Genomic DNA, 17,333 nt, shown 5'->3' with positions numbered 1-17,333 from the left:
AGCCATACATGCATCAAGCACAAACATTCCTCATCATAAAGCCCAGTTACTGAAACCTATTTGCAAAAATGTTATTTTGTTCTTCTGAACACAGAATTCAGTTTGTTTTCAATGAAAGGCAAATTCAGTAAAAATAGTTTTAAAACGCCCATGTCAATAATACACGATACTGTTCTTGGACATAAAAATCAAATTTACTACAAAAATTCATAGATTTTTATAGAGCTCTATGCATCATTTAAGTTACCTACAGGCACTTTCAAATTCACTGTATTCAGTCAGAAATATGCTTGATGAAAACAACTGTTCCTTTTTTAGCCGAAGAAACCAAACAACTTACATTTTTGTTATTCTTACATCTACATTGATGAGTGGTAACACTTGTACTTTGAAGCCTATAATCTGTCCAGAACACACATTACAGGCAAAAATTAAAGCAAGTGGTATACTATACAGCTCTCAAAAAGGTTAATTCCATTATGGTGATTCTAATAACACATGACAGCAGGTTGGATTTATTTCAGAAGAGTAAGAGTTGGATTTAAGGTTTATGGTCATCTCCTAGCCACTGGCATCACAGTCAAACATACCATTTTGTATTTGGCAGGCAGCCAGCTGCTAGGGAGAGTGAGTAGGGTAGGACAGCAGCAGGGATGGGGATTGAGGGGAAGGCTCACAGGCAGTTAAGTGAAGGAATCTTGTCTATTTGGATATTGCTCTAAAGAGGAAAAGGCAGACTGCCAGAAGGGTAGGCTTTCAGTTCTGATGCCAAGTACATTTCTTGATACTGTTAGCTGAAATGAGTTATTAGCAGTATGCACTGTAACTCCAGTACCTTTTCAATATACACCATATCATCCCATGAAACACCAGATTATTACTTACCATAGCATCTAATTATGAGGCATGACCTTCTGTCCCATTGAAATACAAAAAAATACCTGATAATTATCCAGAAATTACTTAAAAACACCTCCCCCCTGTTAAAAATCCCTCAAAAGCCTTACATGTGTTTCACTTGGATGGCTTCTTCCAGACAATTCTGTGCTAACAACGCTTTTATGAGGGTGTCATAAGAACGATAATGAATCTCATTCTTCTCTTGTATTTTCAGGAAAACATTGTAGGCCTCTACAGAAATAAAAAAAAAAAAAGTGTCAACATGAAATATAGAAAGAAATCACCTATTCATTGAAAAGGTCCATCTTGTATCTATTTATCCTCTGCTTGCACCTTATAGCCCAAAGCTATTGGTCACACCTTGTTCAAAACCACTTGTATACAACAATCGACACATACCTGCACAGCACAAAAAGTTTGCTACTACATTTTTTCTCTATATAGCTGTTGCTCAAATACCAACGATGCTGGTTAGAAGGGGAAGACTCAGGATTTTAAAAGCAACACATAATTCTGGGGTATATAGTTACTGTGTCTGGTGCATGATCACAACAGCATTTAACAAATAATATAGGAGATGATTCCAATATGGGGAGATCAAATTATTTGGCTACGACAAGGTTTATACAACATACAATTTACAAATATACAGATGTTTAACAAGTAAACTACGCTGCATTTGTTTGACTGATTAACAGTTTTATTTCATGCATTCACAGTAACTGTCAGCGTATGAAAAGATGCTACCAAAAAGGGGGAAAAAAATGATACGCACACTTTTCAGTCATTTATTTTTCTGAAACAAGATTATGCAGCTATAAACATGCAGCGAAAGCTGCCATCCAGGTTGTAACATATGTTAGAAAGCCGTGTTAAGAATCAGAAATGGTCTTTTAGATGTAAACTGTGATTGCATGTTTCGTTTACTGAAACAAATAAAAAAATCCCTTTGTTAATTCAAATCATAGATACAATAACCTTGAAATGAAATTTTTCAGAAATAATTGCACTATCAGTATAAATTTCACAGTATGAGTTTTTTCTTATACTTTGAAAGTAAGAATGAAAGACAACTATTTCAGTCTTAATGTCACTAGAAGCATTGCACTAACAGCACTTACTACAGTGTAATGCAGAATTTTAAACTGGCATTCCCCAAAGCAAAACTATTGGGTATGCCTTTTCGTTTGAATCTTAAACTTCTTCAGCTGAAGAGTATACATAAAAACTCCTAGAATGTAGGCACAAAAATGACTAGGCATAGATTTTATCATTTATGACTCACAGACACAATGGTTTAATAATTACAATTAATGCTGTCATGCACAATCTACTTCGGACTCTGGGATAAAAGGGAAAAAGGATAATAGTCTCACAGTAAAAATTAAATCCAATTCTGTGTATGCGGGTCTCATGTATACAAGAAAAAGCCATGAGAAAGATCGAAAGAGAATATGTCCGATGTCTGACAAAACAATAGCGATTGCACTGTTGACCAAAACAACAGGGCAACACAGGAAAGCTCTTGAAATTCTCCACCACATGTACTTGTAGGTTAAAGACTGTTGCAATGTGATGAACTCTCTTACGTGCTCAGATGCTAACTGGTGATAGGTTTGCTCTTTCTGATTGTGAAAGCCTGTTTAAATTCTCTTTTTTTTAAAGCTGAAACCTCCTTATGTAGGAGGACCTTATGAAATCTCTGCTACCTTCAGACTGAATTAGGATTTCATATAGTTGTAAGTATTTTCTTTGAGTATTGCTTTCCATTGATTGGGCACAGAAACGGACCTTGCCACCAGCTGACATGATGTCAAGCATATGTTACCATCAGTTATCATAAACCATAAAATAAACTTTCTATTTCTGTAAGGAAATACATTTAACTGTCTTTTTTCAGTAATGACTAGTTCAATGAAGAACTAAAAATCTTGGCATCCATTTTGCTCTCCTGTTGTAGAATATTTTGTTTTGTACGTCATTCCCAAATTCAGAATGATTATCTTATTCTGATTATTTTCTTAACTTCATTTTGCATCAGTGCATGTTTTAAGTATACCTAGAGGCCAAACAGGTATTATCAGATTATTACTTCTTCAGATGGTATCTAAAATTACTGAAGTATATTAGCATTCAAAAGAGAAAGTTCTTGATTTCAAAATCACGTTGTGTTATATTAGCTATTTCAAGTAAGAAAGATTTGTTTAAAAAGTGACAATTTACCAAGAAGCCCTCAGTTCTCAAGTCAGTCAAATTTGTTTCAGCAATTGCAATGGTTTAGGATATATGTGTAACACGATCCCCTGGAGTCAAGTTCTCACACAGAGTAATCAAGATAAAAATGAAAATATGACTTTGTATAAATCAAGCACGTCAGAGAACATACTTTCAAAACACCTCCATGTCAGAGTTGATAAGTTGGTGAAATTTGTTACATAACTAGAACAAGAAAATATTTTTTCCTATATAAAGCTGATGTTGACAAAAAAACTTATATTCTGCCCTATTACATTCACATCAAAATTATATGATACTGTTACATAAAAGTGACAACTTGTATTATATCGTTGTGGGCTTTTTTAAGATTGAGAAAATGGTTTTCACACAAGACAGGAACTGTTTCCCAACATTTGTCTTTTTTCCCTTAATTCTCAATAGCTTCAGACCACTTCCTCTCCCTCTAAATAAAAAAAATATGCAAAAATAATTTACTGAGAAATTAAGTATCAGATGTCATCATAGATTATTAGCACTTACATTTTATATTTTTGTTTTAAACCAGTCTCCCTGCAAGGTCCCAACATTCCTCCTTCTCTCCACCTGACCATTCATGATACCAAAGGCTCAACACACTTTTCATGAAATGTTGTAAAATGCATTCCATGAATCCTGCCTTGTTTTCAGTGAAAATATTTCTGTATTTCTTGCATCAAAAGAAGTGTGACCAGCAGGATGGGGAAGGTGATTCTCCCCCTCTACACTGCTCTTGTGAATCCCCACCAGAGTACCGTGTTGAGTTCTGGTGTTCCCAGCATAAGAAAGACATTGAAACTGCTGGAATGGGTGCAGAGGAGGACCATAAAGATGATCAGAGCCTTGGAGTACCTCCTCTATGGGGACAGGCTTCAAGAGTTGGGGGGGTTCAGCCGGGAGGAAAAAAAAAAAAAAAAAAAAGGTTCCAGGGAGGCTTTCCAGTACCTGAAGGGCCTAAAAGAAAGGCAGGAAGGGACTTTTTACAAGGGCTTCTAGTCAGAGACGAAATGGATTGAAGTTTGAGGAGGGCAGATTTAGACTAGATATTAGGAAGAAATTCTTTACAGTGCGGGTGATGAGACACTGGAACTGGTTGCCCAGAGAGGTTGTGGATGCCCCATTCCTAGTGGTGTTCAAAGGCCAGGTTGGATGAGGCCTCGAGCAACATAGTCTAGCGGGCCCATGGCAGGAGGATTGGAACTAGATGGTCTTTAAGGTCCCTTCCAACCCAAACCATTCTATGAATTTCCTGAAAATATTAACTGTCTGCCATAACACATTATGCCTACAAACAAGATCTACAGACTCCACTTCAGACTTCTCATCAGTGCTCCTGTGACTAAAAACTCTATAGGGTCAATTTAATTAAAAAAAAAAAAAAAAAAAAAAAAAAAAAAAAAGAGTTAATTGTGTGAATGACTGGCAGATTCTTTTCAAAACTCGAAACTTAAAAATCTGTGTGTCCACCCTATAAAGTATACTAGTAACAGAAAAAAATGACTAAGTATCTTCTATTTATAAGCTTACCTCATTAAGCAAAATTAATTTTTTAAACCTAATGTGTTTTGAAGTGACATACCTAGTTATTTGTCATAGCATATGCAAAGGAAGTAAGGATTCCTGGAATATTCTAATACTCTCCACCTTGGCAAATGATACAAATGGACTGAATTCCTCCTCTCTTTGAAAGGTCCAGAAATGCTAGTTCTGACTCTGTGCCCTGCTTTGAGATGAGATAGAAAGATTTGCCATGATTTAAACATAGACAAAGCCAAAAGGAACTGTACTGAAGCACATTTCCCTTTTTCATATAAAACACTTGTGCATAAATTAATTTTGTTTTATCTGAGGCAGGGAAGTTTACACAGAAAAGCCATTCATTTTTCACTGCAGAACTGATCTAAAGTGATCTGTCAATGAGACCATTCTATTTGTGGAATGTCACCCACAGGCAGAGTAGATGGAAGCACTGAAATATGAGGACAAGATTTTGATCTTTTCTTTACAGTCTGTGTATTTCTTTGGGGGAGGAACAATAGGATGAGAAGTTTTCAAACTGTACCAAGAATCATGGACAACTTTAATCCTAGTTATAACGAAACTGAACGCACTACACAAGGCACTGAAACCTCCCTTGAAAAATAAATAAATAGCCTTGCAACATAACAAATAGAAAATAGATAAATGTATAAAAGACATAAGAAGAGAGTAATTATTATCTCCATAACACAGTCCCACCTCATTTCATCTCATCTATGTAATTTTTTTGCCAAATATATAGCTTAAATAAGGTGTGCACCTGAATTATACTTTGGAAGCTATCTGGTCTTTTAAGACTTCAACAGCAGAAGCAAATACAAAATCTCTGAACAACCTCTTTTGATAGGTAATCACCTTCCCATAAACATGCCCCACCCTATTTAACTTGATATTAATCTTTCTTCTCACTACACTTCACATGTCTCACACCATAAAACTTGTGACCAAACAGCTAGACTTTCTAGGTTCCACTAAATTAATATTTTTAGCATCAAATCTGCACATGAATTTATTTTCTGGTGTTTAACAGATACGTTTGAAAGTATAAAACACGGTGTTAACCCAACAGTATAAAGTGAACTACAGACCATACTAGCAAATCACAAAAGGCAGTGGCAAGCATCTGTTGCTCTGTAGTTAAAATTTATGTTGATGAGGTAAAAATAACTGTGGTTTTCAGTTTACCTTTTGCATTGTTTTTCTTGCAAAGCATCCTTATTTTTCTTTCTTCCACACTAGAAGCACTTGAACTGCTCTTATCTTCACGTCTAACCTTTAAAACAAACTTAAGTATGTTACCATCTGTTAACATTTCTCAACAAAGAAATACATTCAAATTGTGTATAGCACACAAAGTTAAACTCCAGTTACCTTAGGTATCTCAAATGGAACAACCTGACCATTTTGCTCAAGTATATCAGCCAGTAAGATTAGTGTTCTCTCACGAGGAACAACATTTTCTTCTTGAATTTTAGTCCAAACAGCTTCAGCCTTTTGCCAGTCACCGTTGTTCTCTGAAACAAGATTCAGACTTTCAGATAAAAGCACAGAGTATAAATATGTATCTAACATGAATCAAAGATATATTCAGAAAATAATCAATAAATATACTTCTGCTTCTTAAGATCATCAACCCCGAAGTTTCTAAATACTTTTAATACAAAGGACACTGTATGACGCAAACAGAAACCCACAAAACATACAAAAAATAAAACCAAAAAACCTCACAAAACAAAACAGACACAAAAGGTTTCTATAAACTTTCAAATTAATGAGAAATCATTCCCCCCAGCTCATGAGTTGGAATAATCTTGATTGTTAATTGTAGAAACGGAGTTCTAAATTACTATGAAACAGTAACACTCTGAAGTACCACTTCTAAGTTCTGTGTTGAAATTCTTATAATTAAATCCTCTGGTTATGTTGCTACTGAGCTAAAGTGTGTATATCCTAGAAGTGTACAACTTTCAAAAGAAAGAAGTGTTCTGGGCCTTCAGGCTCTCATTTTGGTAAAAAAAGATAATAGTATCTGAAGACTGGTTTCCTGAAAAACTTTAATAAATTGCTACCAAATTCACAGAGTAATTAACTTATTTTCATCAAGAATAGAAACGTATGCATGAACTATTGCAAATAAACAAAAATCTGGATTTTGTCAAAGAAAACAGAACATCAGAACAGCATTGACTTCTGGTTGTAGACCTATTCACAGCTACCCAACCCAAACGTCTGCTAAACTGTAATCTGTCCATTCCATGGTTTAATTCAGAGTCCCAGAAATGGAGATGCAAAGCAAACAGGCAGAAGCAGAATGCAGATGATAGCATGAATTCCACTCCTCAGTTCAGAACTGCAGATGTTCTGTAGTTCAGGTTCCAACGGACTATATGGTAACACAGGAAAACACTGAAGCAGCTACCTGGAAGCTGCATAACACATTTGAATACTCCCTACAACTGTTATGAAGTTGGTGTATGCTGCTTTACAACCAATATTACAATGCAGTACCAAAATGTTACAGAGCAATGTTCTCTTATTTCCAGGAGCAGCATGGCTTTAGGAAAACACATGCATAAAGATACAAGCCTGGTTTCAACAAGGTTCTGTCATTACTTTAGCTTTTTGAAAACTGTAGCAAACTTGCTAAGTACTAAATCAAATAAAAGGACTAAATACTGCAGGTGTACCATTTTAAAGCAGAGTCTTATGGCAGTTAATAGCAGGACACAGAATGACTCAACACTTTTTCATGTATTTGTCCTTATGTTTGACACTCATGAGGCCACATCTAGAGAACTGTGTACAGTTTTGGGTTCCACAACTGTAAAAGACATCGTAGCAACTAAAGCAAATTCATCCATTAAGACAGACATGGGACTGGAGTAGCTAAAAGAGAAGTTGAAGATTGAGTTTTGGGCAGCCTGGAGAAAAGCAGGATAACATGGGAGCAATTACATAATCAGCAGTTACAGAGAACAGTGAGTCAGTCTCTCCTTGGAAGAGCAGCGTCAAGGAAGAAAGGTGATAGTTGGAAGTTGCAGCAACGGAGTATCTGAGGATGATCAAACCCTGGAACAGGTTGCCCAGGGAGCCTGGTTGATCTTGGCACTCAAAACCTCACTAGAAAAGACCATGGTGTGATCTAACTTTGAGGCTGTCCTAGCTCTGGGAAAGGGCTGATGTACTTTCAAGTATAAATTATTCTGTGACTCCAAAAAAGCCAAATGTATTGTTTTCAACATTTTTGAATGTATAAAAAGCCCAGTACATTTGTTTTTTTTTTTATATGCTTAAAATAGGTCTGAAATTAATGGCTTAGGTGCACAACGGAAGCTCTCTACTGCGTCTGTGCATGGGGCAACTTTGATAACCTAGAATGGTTGAAAGCAGGAACGTGCATGGGTTTTGTGGTTTATGGTGACAGAAACTCACAAATGTTTTCCACTTCTTTGAAAAGATAGAATTGGTTTTGTCTTTTGAAAGAAGACCGAAGATTTTCCATGACAGAATTTGACAAATTGTATCTTCTTAGATTCTCTTCCTAGCAGACACACTGTCAGACTTAGTCACTGCCAGAAGTGATCAGGACGAGGGGAGAAATAGGAAGGCTCCCTGTCTGTTGAGACAAGATTGCTTTTCAGGCCCACTTGATTTTTGATGGTGAACCAGTATGCGCAAAGCCAGAATTAGGTAATGCTACTGTTTGATTTTGAAGCTTTCTGAGGCTGTTCAGGAAATGTAAAGCAACAAAGTTTTCAAGGGGTCTCTGGTAATTTATATGTGTGTAAGTTCTCATCTGCTTGTAGTAAGTGCAAGGACAAAATTTTTTTCTTTTCATGTATTAATAAAAGAGGATTTTAATAGTATTTTATTTCATGTTAAATCATCACTACCTCTAGTAAACAGAAAATATACATGGGGAAGGGCCTAAAACTACTTCAAGCTCAAATGCAACTTTTCCCAAGAGCAAACTTACCAAATTGGTGTAATGGCTCATATATATGCATATATATGTATCTGTACATTTGTAAAGTACAGAGCAATTAATCCCTATAATGATTTCTTTTTATGCCACAATTTACTATTTAGTGCTCCACAGTCAGGCTTAACACAAAAATGTTTTCATCAAGATTTTGAAGTAACTAGAACTAAAGTTTCCAAATTTTTTAATATGTATAATATGGTATAGCACAAACTGAAAAAATATAGAAAATAAGAAATAAAAAACACTATAGAAAAATCTTACACTGAGTCTGTAGCATAAAATGAACTTAGAATTTTGGAAACTTTTCCATTCCTCTAACTGATGTGGAAGAGAGATTGAACCAGGTGAAGATTTAAAACAAACAAACAAGCAAGCAAGCATCTTTGGGATCCAGCTTTATCAATTACAAAGATACTACAAATGAGCAGTTTTTCCTCTTTTAGCATATTAAAATCTGAAACAGAGTAAACTGTCAGTATTAGGACACAAGACAATAGCATATATTGAAAGATCAGTACTGTGTAATTTCCATGTATGTGTTCAGGTCTGCAGGTAAAAAACAAAACAAATAAAACACCCCCCCCCCCCCCAAAAAAAACCCACATAGTTGGCAATCTCAGAAACTATCCAGGCTACTGGGGTAAAACTCTCCAGTTCAGGGCTATTTCCTGTCTCTAACCTCAAAAGGAAACAGATGACAACATGACAAAGATCACAAGCTCACTTACCACACAGTTGAAGTACGTAATAGTACATCTCATCTCTATCACATTCAAATAGATTTTGAGTTAATTCTACCAAGTGTTCCAAAGCATCCATCTTTAAAAAGAAGAAAGAACATAGTTATACCATAGCCAAGCACTTACTTTGCTACATATGTGCACTTACATGCTGTGCACATTCAGCTAAAATAGTGCTTCTGGTTAAACACACACATGGAGCATTAAGTTCACCTCATCAGTCACACATCCTTTCACAAACAAAAATTGAACAATGAAATATTTCAAAACAGGTTTTTTTTTTTTTTAAATATAGTGACAGTTACATAGAAGACATCATATGAGCCACATACCTGATTATTTGATATACATTTTCTTGCAAACCACTGCAACCTTCCAGAGTGTGCTCTCAAGCCAGGAGTCTGGAAAATATTTCCAGAAGAAATGCATTACTTCACACAGAATGTTCTAAGGAAAAGTAAACATAATACATGTACTCATAAAAATTCACCATTTTTGGTTGTTTATTGAAATCTGAAAGAGACTACAAGCTCACAAATATTCAAGTTAGGTTTGAAAGACTTAAAAATTGCAGTCATTTTATTCAAGACATTTTCCTTTTGGGTGGAACATTTCTGAGAGAGTTGACTTGAAATAACTTTCAAATGAACCAAAACATTAATTTCTATCACTACAGTAATAGGTGCTAGGTACCCATATGTAACAGCTATTACTCCTTGTGATCATTTGTGTTACACCCGATAAGGAATTAACAGCAAATGTTTCCAAATTGTCCTCATAATGAAATGGTTGTGTTTGCCGCCACTGCAATGGCTTTGCAATTGGAAAAATATGCCTTTCTACTACAACAATTTGGTATCCCTTCTCTGGTAACATTTGTCTTTTTCTTATAACTACCACTACATAAAACCAATAGCATTTTAGATACTGACTTTTATTACTGGTAAGAAAATCAGGCACTTACAGAGCACTAACTGTGACAACTGAAACATGCTGCCAATACAGGTATACTAACTGTAAAGCAATTCTCATTCCAAAACAAACACTTCTCAGAGTGTATACATGGAGGAACTGATACGTAATAGTCAATAAAGCCACAGTTCTTCCTGCTATTAATTTTCCCAAGTTTAGTAAGCCAAAGTTTTTATTTATTCCTTTGGTGCTTTGAACTAACTACAACTATAGAATACACATTCTCAAAAAGGCTTCAGTCCTTGAAACTCCATCAGACAGAGACTACCATATTGTGCCTTCTGAGAACACACAGTCAAAATACCACTTCTTCCACTTAATTTTTTTAATACATGAAAACTCTAAGTTCTTAAAGAAACATAACAAACATGCCAATATTTATGTCCAACATATCTAAAGAGAAGAGAAGAAAAATGCTAAAACACCACACTGTGTACAATGTATCCATCATTTTCATCCCTTCTCATTCCCTCACAGAGACCACTGGATTTACTCTTTATTCCCTTTTGTTTTAGCACAAGGATCATTTACAGAGAGGACTCTGATTTCATTTCATGTGCTCTTATTCACATTAATACTACTCAGAGAGATTTCAAGAACCCAGTGTTTTGACTCTTGAAGGGTTTTAGTTGTTAATATTTTAAGAAATCTCTACTGTTTAAATGTGCACTGCAACTTTCAAAATTTGAACCCTACTTCACATGAAAGAAGCAATCTGAACAAAAAGCCATGAGAAATACTGACTTTCAGTTCCAAAACAGTGGAAACAATTACCACAGAAAAAGTCAGTTTATCTTCTGTTTAACATAGATGATTTCCTTTTCCCATATTCTCCAAGGGCAGTATTACCATTACATCCTTCTGAAATAATTCAGCACACACCAGAACACTAGCATGCAAAACTTCAGAGAAAAGGGTTAAAATTTGCTAAATACATAAATTGTTAATGTTAGGCCATACAATCCTACCAATCACACAAAACAGTTTATGCAACTATTGTAAGGTTTTGAAAAAAATAGGGCATTAGCCCCAGTTTTTCAACATGGAACATCTTCTCTATGTATTTAACTGTACTATAAATAGTCTCAACCCAAGAGGTTACAAAGGAATAGTAGCTTCTTATTTATTCAAAAGTGGTGTATATATAAGCAGTTTTGCTTTCCAGGTACCCATTATTTTTTCCCCATCATTATTTATGTTATAGGTACCCATTTAGTGCCTTTTTAGGAGCTACCAAGCAATTTCACATAAAAGATGCTGAAAACTAAGCCAAGAATTAACATCTTACACAACAGGCTCTTGAAAATGAAAAAAGAAAGAAGTATGTTGCCTGCATCTGTAGCTAATCCTCTTTAGGACATGGTAACATTCAAATGCTGAATTCACTTACAACTTCCAATATCATTGCTGATCCAAATGCCAATGAACTCAACAGCTCCAAAGCTACAAAACTTTTTATAGCAAATCCTTTCCTGTTCAGAAATGATTGATGCGTCTGTCACTACAAGGACAGCTGAGTTATACAACAGATATCCTTGTGTTTCATTTTGAAATTGAGAAGCGTTTTCACATACTGCAGGTCTCAATCATCAAAAGAACATCTAGGTCAGATTAACTAAAGCTCCAGGGCTTGCCTGATAGTCCATATTTGTAGCTTATCCCTCACCATCTTAGAGAATTTTAAACACTGTATTTAGCAGGATGCAGACTTTCTACTGGATAGCAGACTGAAATGCAGAACAAATAAATAAATGGTAAAAACCTGTTACTCTAATTACGTTTCCAAGCGCCTATTCACAGTTTTGATCTTTGTTGTTTAAATAGGCTGGGAAAAAAAAAAAGAATCTATTATCAATTCTTAGTGGTTTGGGGGGTTTTGTTTGCTTTGTGTTTCTTTTTAAAATTTATTTTCTTAAGACATTCACTGCTTTAAAGAAAGAAGTAACTGTTGAGATTCTCAAGCAATTTATACAGCACAAAATAAGCATGGAGGTTTTCTGGCTTTTAGATTCTCTTAGAATATAAAACAATTGTGCTGTATCAAACCAAAGGTTCTTCTAGCTTGTTATCCTCTCTCCTTAACCACTTCTATAAGAGAATACCTTTCTGAGGCTCGACAAACAACCCTACATGAACTCACTGATTCTACACTTACACACAGCAAGGAAAACTGACCAGAAGGGGGAAAAACTGCATCTTTAGAAGACCTTTTGCCAAGCAGCACTCAAAAATCATGTGAATGAAACAATCCTGATGCACTGAAAGCGTTTGATTTGTTCTCCTCCTTTATGGAACCAGTCACTTCAGACAGGTGACTTGAAGGGGTTCAATCATCAGAAAAAAAAAAAAAGTATTTTCTGTACTTACATTTTTATTTGAGCTTATTTCTACAGCTGAAAGAAAACAGATTTTTCTGCAAAAATACTGACCTGTCCAAGAGCAACCTATTCAATGTTTTTCCAGGTTTTTGGATAACAGAAATACTCACGTTTTGCTTGCATTTGTGTAACACTCAATAGACTCTATTTTCACTTTAAAAAAAAAAAAATCTTTACAAAGAAAGTAGCTTACAGAAGACATGTGGAAAATATTTACTTCCCCCTACTTGTCTAAAGCAATCTTGTCCTGTTAAAACATAAACTTAGGAGAAACACCACAGACGCTAACACAAAGTCCAGAAACCCTGTGACACTGTTCAAAAACAGGACTTTAAGAAACCAAATTGAAAATGTCCCGAAATAGTACCATTTTTGCCACAGCAGGCTTAGGATGCATAATTAATTAAAAGCCACAAGTAGTATTTTTTTATGTGGCATATGTTTGACATGAAATAGATGCCTCTCTTGTTTTAATCTTCCAATACTGCACTTCTACAAACTGCTACTTTGCAGAGTCTGGCAAAGTAATTATTACATATCCTGGACACATTATTCTAGCCTTTCACAGTACAACTTACAGGAATAATGCACCTATTCTAACCATGCTGTCCTCCTTAAGTGTTTTATATTTCTTTTACATTTTCTTACCAAAGTTCAATCTTTTCTTAGAGCAACAGTTCAACTATAGCTACCAATCAAAACATATCGGAAAGAAACAGCCCAATTTCATAAACACCATCCACATGCTGAATTTTCTGATTATATTTTCTGGACAGGTAGATCCACTCATTCCTCTCTGCAGCTGAAAAAGCCCGTAGCAATAAGAGACAGCTAATGCTGCTAAAGGAAGACGAGTGTTCATGATGAGTTACATCAACAGCCATAACAGACTTATGTTACCAGTACCAGAACCAGTTACTGAGATTTAGATGCCAAACCAATGTCTTGCAAGAAAACATGTTACTTCTTCAAACAGACAGCCTTGAACAAACAGCTATAAGAACTGATGTATGTCATTTCTAACAGCTCTCTCTAGCATAAGCATCAGTGAAAACAGAACATTTGATGGGAAGTTCTTAAACAGATTTTTCCCTGATTCCACAAAAATGTCTATGAAAATTTCATAAATTCCATGCAGCCTGGGATATTTTTGCATGGCAACTTACTCGAACAAAGGTTTTTTACAACAGTGTATGCTATAGTTGAATATTCCCTGTGTAAAAACCTTCAGCAGATATCCTCACTTTCACTATGCAAGAGGTGCACTGCTTAATCAAGAAGTTGGAAGAATATGCAGATACGAAGTTTCTGTAGATTATATATCCATCTAAGTCTAATTGATGGAGAAGGTAGTTAAAACTCTCTTACAGTTATATTTTTATCTAAATTATTCTTTCATCTTCAAGAAGTAATGCATTAGGTGTTTGTTTTGTTTTTTAAATACAGAACGAAGCAATTACTGTAAGATTTTAAAAAATAATCTTACATTTGCTGTATTTCTTTATAGCAGCAGTTAAGCAAAGATATACACAGAAGACATGGATGACTATTTTGACTATTTACTCTGAACATACCAACTATTAAGCAACAGTCTGAAACTTTTTAAAAGATGCAGAACTTTAAAGATTACAGGATCTGAAAGTCTATGGGATCTAAAAATCATCTGCGCATCAAAATACATCTCTCCCACTGCAATCATATTCACTATGAAATAAAGCACATTACTTTTCACCAGCTCAGGTTTTCTTTAAGTCACTTACTATCAGGATGGCACTAGAGTTGGCATGTTTGTATATGGTAGGCAATGGAAGTCAACACTTTTCCTACAAATTTATTTTCCACCTTGAAAGAAGTTTAGTTGTAGTGGATTTCAAAATCACTTTCTCTGGTAACAGCACAGAAAGATACCTTCATTCATTTTATTCTTGCTAAACAAAAAGAACATTTGCAAACTACTCACAGCTAAGATGGGATTTCTCTCAAAACATGAGTAATTACTTTTGGTCCTTGTTTGCAACTGTGCCCAGAAACAAATGACTAAACATAGCCCAACCCCCATAATACTGATTTCTTCAGTGAGAAACTCATCTGAAACACCGTATATACTTTTCTAATACAGAGCTGTCACATCCCAATTGGCTATCCTTTCACTGACATGGATCTAAGCCAAGTATACAATAGGTTAATACTGACAAACAAGCTTCTCAACATAGCCAGTCAACTTCTGCCTAGTCTTTCTCTTCAGTTACAAGGTGTTTACATTCTTTCCAACTCAAAGACAAAACATAGCCTTCTCAAAAGTTGTTCAAAGGTTTGTTACCTTCCTACAGACACTGGCACAAATTTTTGGACAAAGGATAACTATTTGCCCTCGCTACTTGTCCTGCTGGGAGTGATTAGAATGCAAGCACATGCTCTAATTTCTGCCTATCCTTCAATCACCCAAGGTAGCAACTAGCCTACTTCTACCAGGTTTTTACAGAAAAAGCAGTAGTCATTTATAGTAAGAAAATACAAAGCTTATAGTCTCCACTTGGAAAGATTTTACTGTTGGTTTGTTGTTTTGTTCCCTTTCCCCTCCCCCCCAAGTGTAGGTTTGCCTCAAAGCTTCTATCAGTTACATGACTTACTGACTTTGCCAACATGCTTTATGTATTTCACTTGAAACAGGAATATGTGCTGCTTTATGTTCAGCAGACATTTACCAGTAAGATTTGCAAGGTAAATTATGCTATAAAGTATAAATATTTAAAAATCATTAGACAGTAAGAGAACTTCACAACAATAATTGCACTAGAAGAAAAGCTGATATCAAAAATGCAAAAGAAACTCTTCTCAACATCCTCAAGGATGTTCTAGACTTAAAAGAGTAAACATTTTCTCTTTGCATTGCAATGTGGCTTTATGTTGTATGATGAATGTAATTACAAAACTCAGTTGTATCTTCCCTCTAAATACAGTCTGGAGCTAGGAGAGGATGCACAACTCTTGCCTATATCCCACTTTCCAAACACATTACCCGCTCCTTTTCTGAAAGGAAGTTTTTCAGCAGTCATCTCTCTTACCAAATGCACTCATTTGAAATGCATTACTTTGCTTTCTTTTAAGAGAGCAGTACTGAAGAACTCCTAAATAATATGCACTGAACTAGTAAGCAATGGGGGTTTTTTATTAACCCACACAGACACGTGCACAGACACAAAATCTAGCTTCACTAATAGCTGTATCAGAGTCCAGTTTCATAAAGAGAAGTAATGCTTTTACTAGACTAATAGGACTCTCAATATTAAGAAAAACAATAAAATCTTTTATTGTAATTACAGGGCTTGCGTGCCTAAAAGCTCTTCAGCCTCTCCCCTCTTTCTCAGTTGTATACAGTTACTTTAACAAAAACTATTACACCCCCTACAAACTACCTCTCAGTCAGATGTAATACAATTTGTATGCCACATTCATAACTATTTAAATTTTGTCCTAATCACCTCCACTCTTCTCTTAACGGAATACATAAAAAAAGTCTTTGTAGGTAAATTCAGATGCTATACATAGCCATCATTAAATTACACATAAACCCCCCCCTGCTAAATCCTGATGTCACAAATCAAGAAAGCATCTTCTCCCCATAGTTTATCTCCAGCATAAAATCAGCAAGACTTAATTTTATGATGTAGACTCTTAAAAAAAAAAAAGCAATCTGGATGAAAGAAGGTTGTAATCTCTCAACATCATACAGAAATATTCTCATTGTTTTTATGGTAGATTAAATCCAACGGCAACTGGTATCTTGAAGTCTGCTGACAGTGGATGTCACAATTCTGTGCTTAAATCTATTTACCTACTGAATTAACTTGGCATCTGTTGATAGATATATTCCTGTACACTGAACTCACCCAAAACAGTTCTTTTGTCAGGCCTTGAATTTCAGCAGCAAATACCTTTTTTTTTTTATTCACATAGGAACACATTTCATTAAAATACTTCACAATAATATCTCCCTCAATTCTTTACATTAATGTCTCGAGATATGGTATATCTTTAAATATTAAATATTAATGATGTATTTAGTATAAAAACAGATAAGGCAAAGTCACATTTAAGTAAAATCTGGTGAAAAGAATTCTGAAGACATTTCTGTATACTAGGTGTTGCCATTTTAAAGGGAGGTTCTTCTAGTTGTAGCAAGCTTAACCAGGTTGGTCTTCTGAAAAATTCTTGCCATATAGTTCTGAGATCCTTCCCTATATCCCCAATACAGTAATAATTTCTTAGCCTTCACTTTCGGTAAAACAACAGGGCAGACACGACAGATTTTAATCTTTCATTGAAAGAAGAATTTAAAACTTAGTAGTTTATATAGTTTAGCTAGAAAGATTTCAAGAAATATCTGTCAGGACAGGTGAGCATTTTTACCAACTCCTAGCTCCTATCAGAGTCCATAACCTAACTCAAAATGCCAGTGACTGGACATTGGCATGTGGTGCTTGCTCTGCCTTTTTTTTTTTTTTCTAGTCAGAATTCTTTTTCTGTCCAATGAAATACAACTTAAAAGTGTAGTGATATTATCAA

General features: G+C 35.3%; 1 protein-coding gene across 1 annotated transcript in view; it reads right to left on the bottom strand.

Annotated features, from left to right (window-relative positions):
* LRPPRC (leucine rich pentatricopeptide repeat containing) overlaps positions 1-17,333 on the bottom strand; it is a 99,138-nt gene that overhangs the window by 21,787 nt on the left and 60,018 nt on the right. Inside the window, exons 26-30 of the mRNA XM_054397067.1 lie at positions 9,750-9,818; positions 9,406-9,496; positions 6,064-6,206; positions 5,878-5,965; positions 1,008-1,131 (exon numbers count right to left, since the gene is read on the bottom strand). Coding sequence (XP_054253042.1) covers positions 1,008-1,131; positions 5,878-5,965; positions 6,064-6,206; positions 9,406-9,496; positions 9,750-9,818 — 515 coding nt within the window. The remainder of the gene's footprint in view (positions 1-1,007; positions 1,132-5,877; positions 5,966-6,063; positions 6,207-9,405; positions 9,497-9,749; positions 9,819-17,333) is intronic.

The sequence above is a fragment of the Indicator indicator genome, chromosome 2, assembly GCF_027791375.1.
Source record: "Indicator indicator isolate 239-I01 chromosome 2, UM_Iind_1.1, whole genome shotgun sequence".
Taxonomy (NCBI): Eukaryota; Metazoa; Chordata; class Aves; order Piciformes; family Indicatoridae; genus Indicator; species Indicator indicator.
This window is presented reverse-complemented; position numbering and strand designations above follow the sequence as displayed.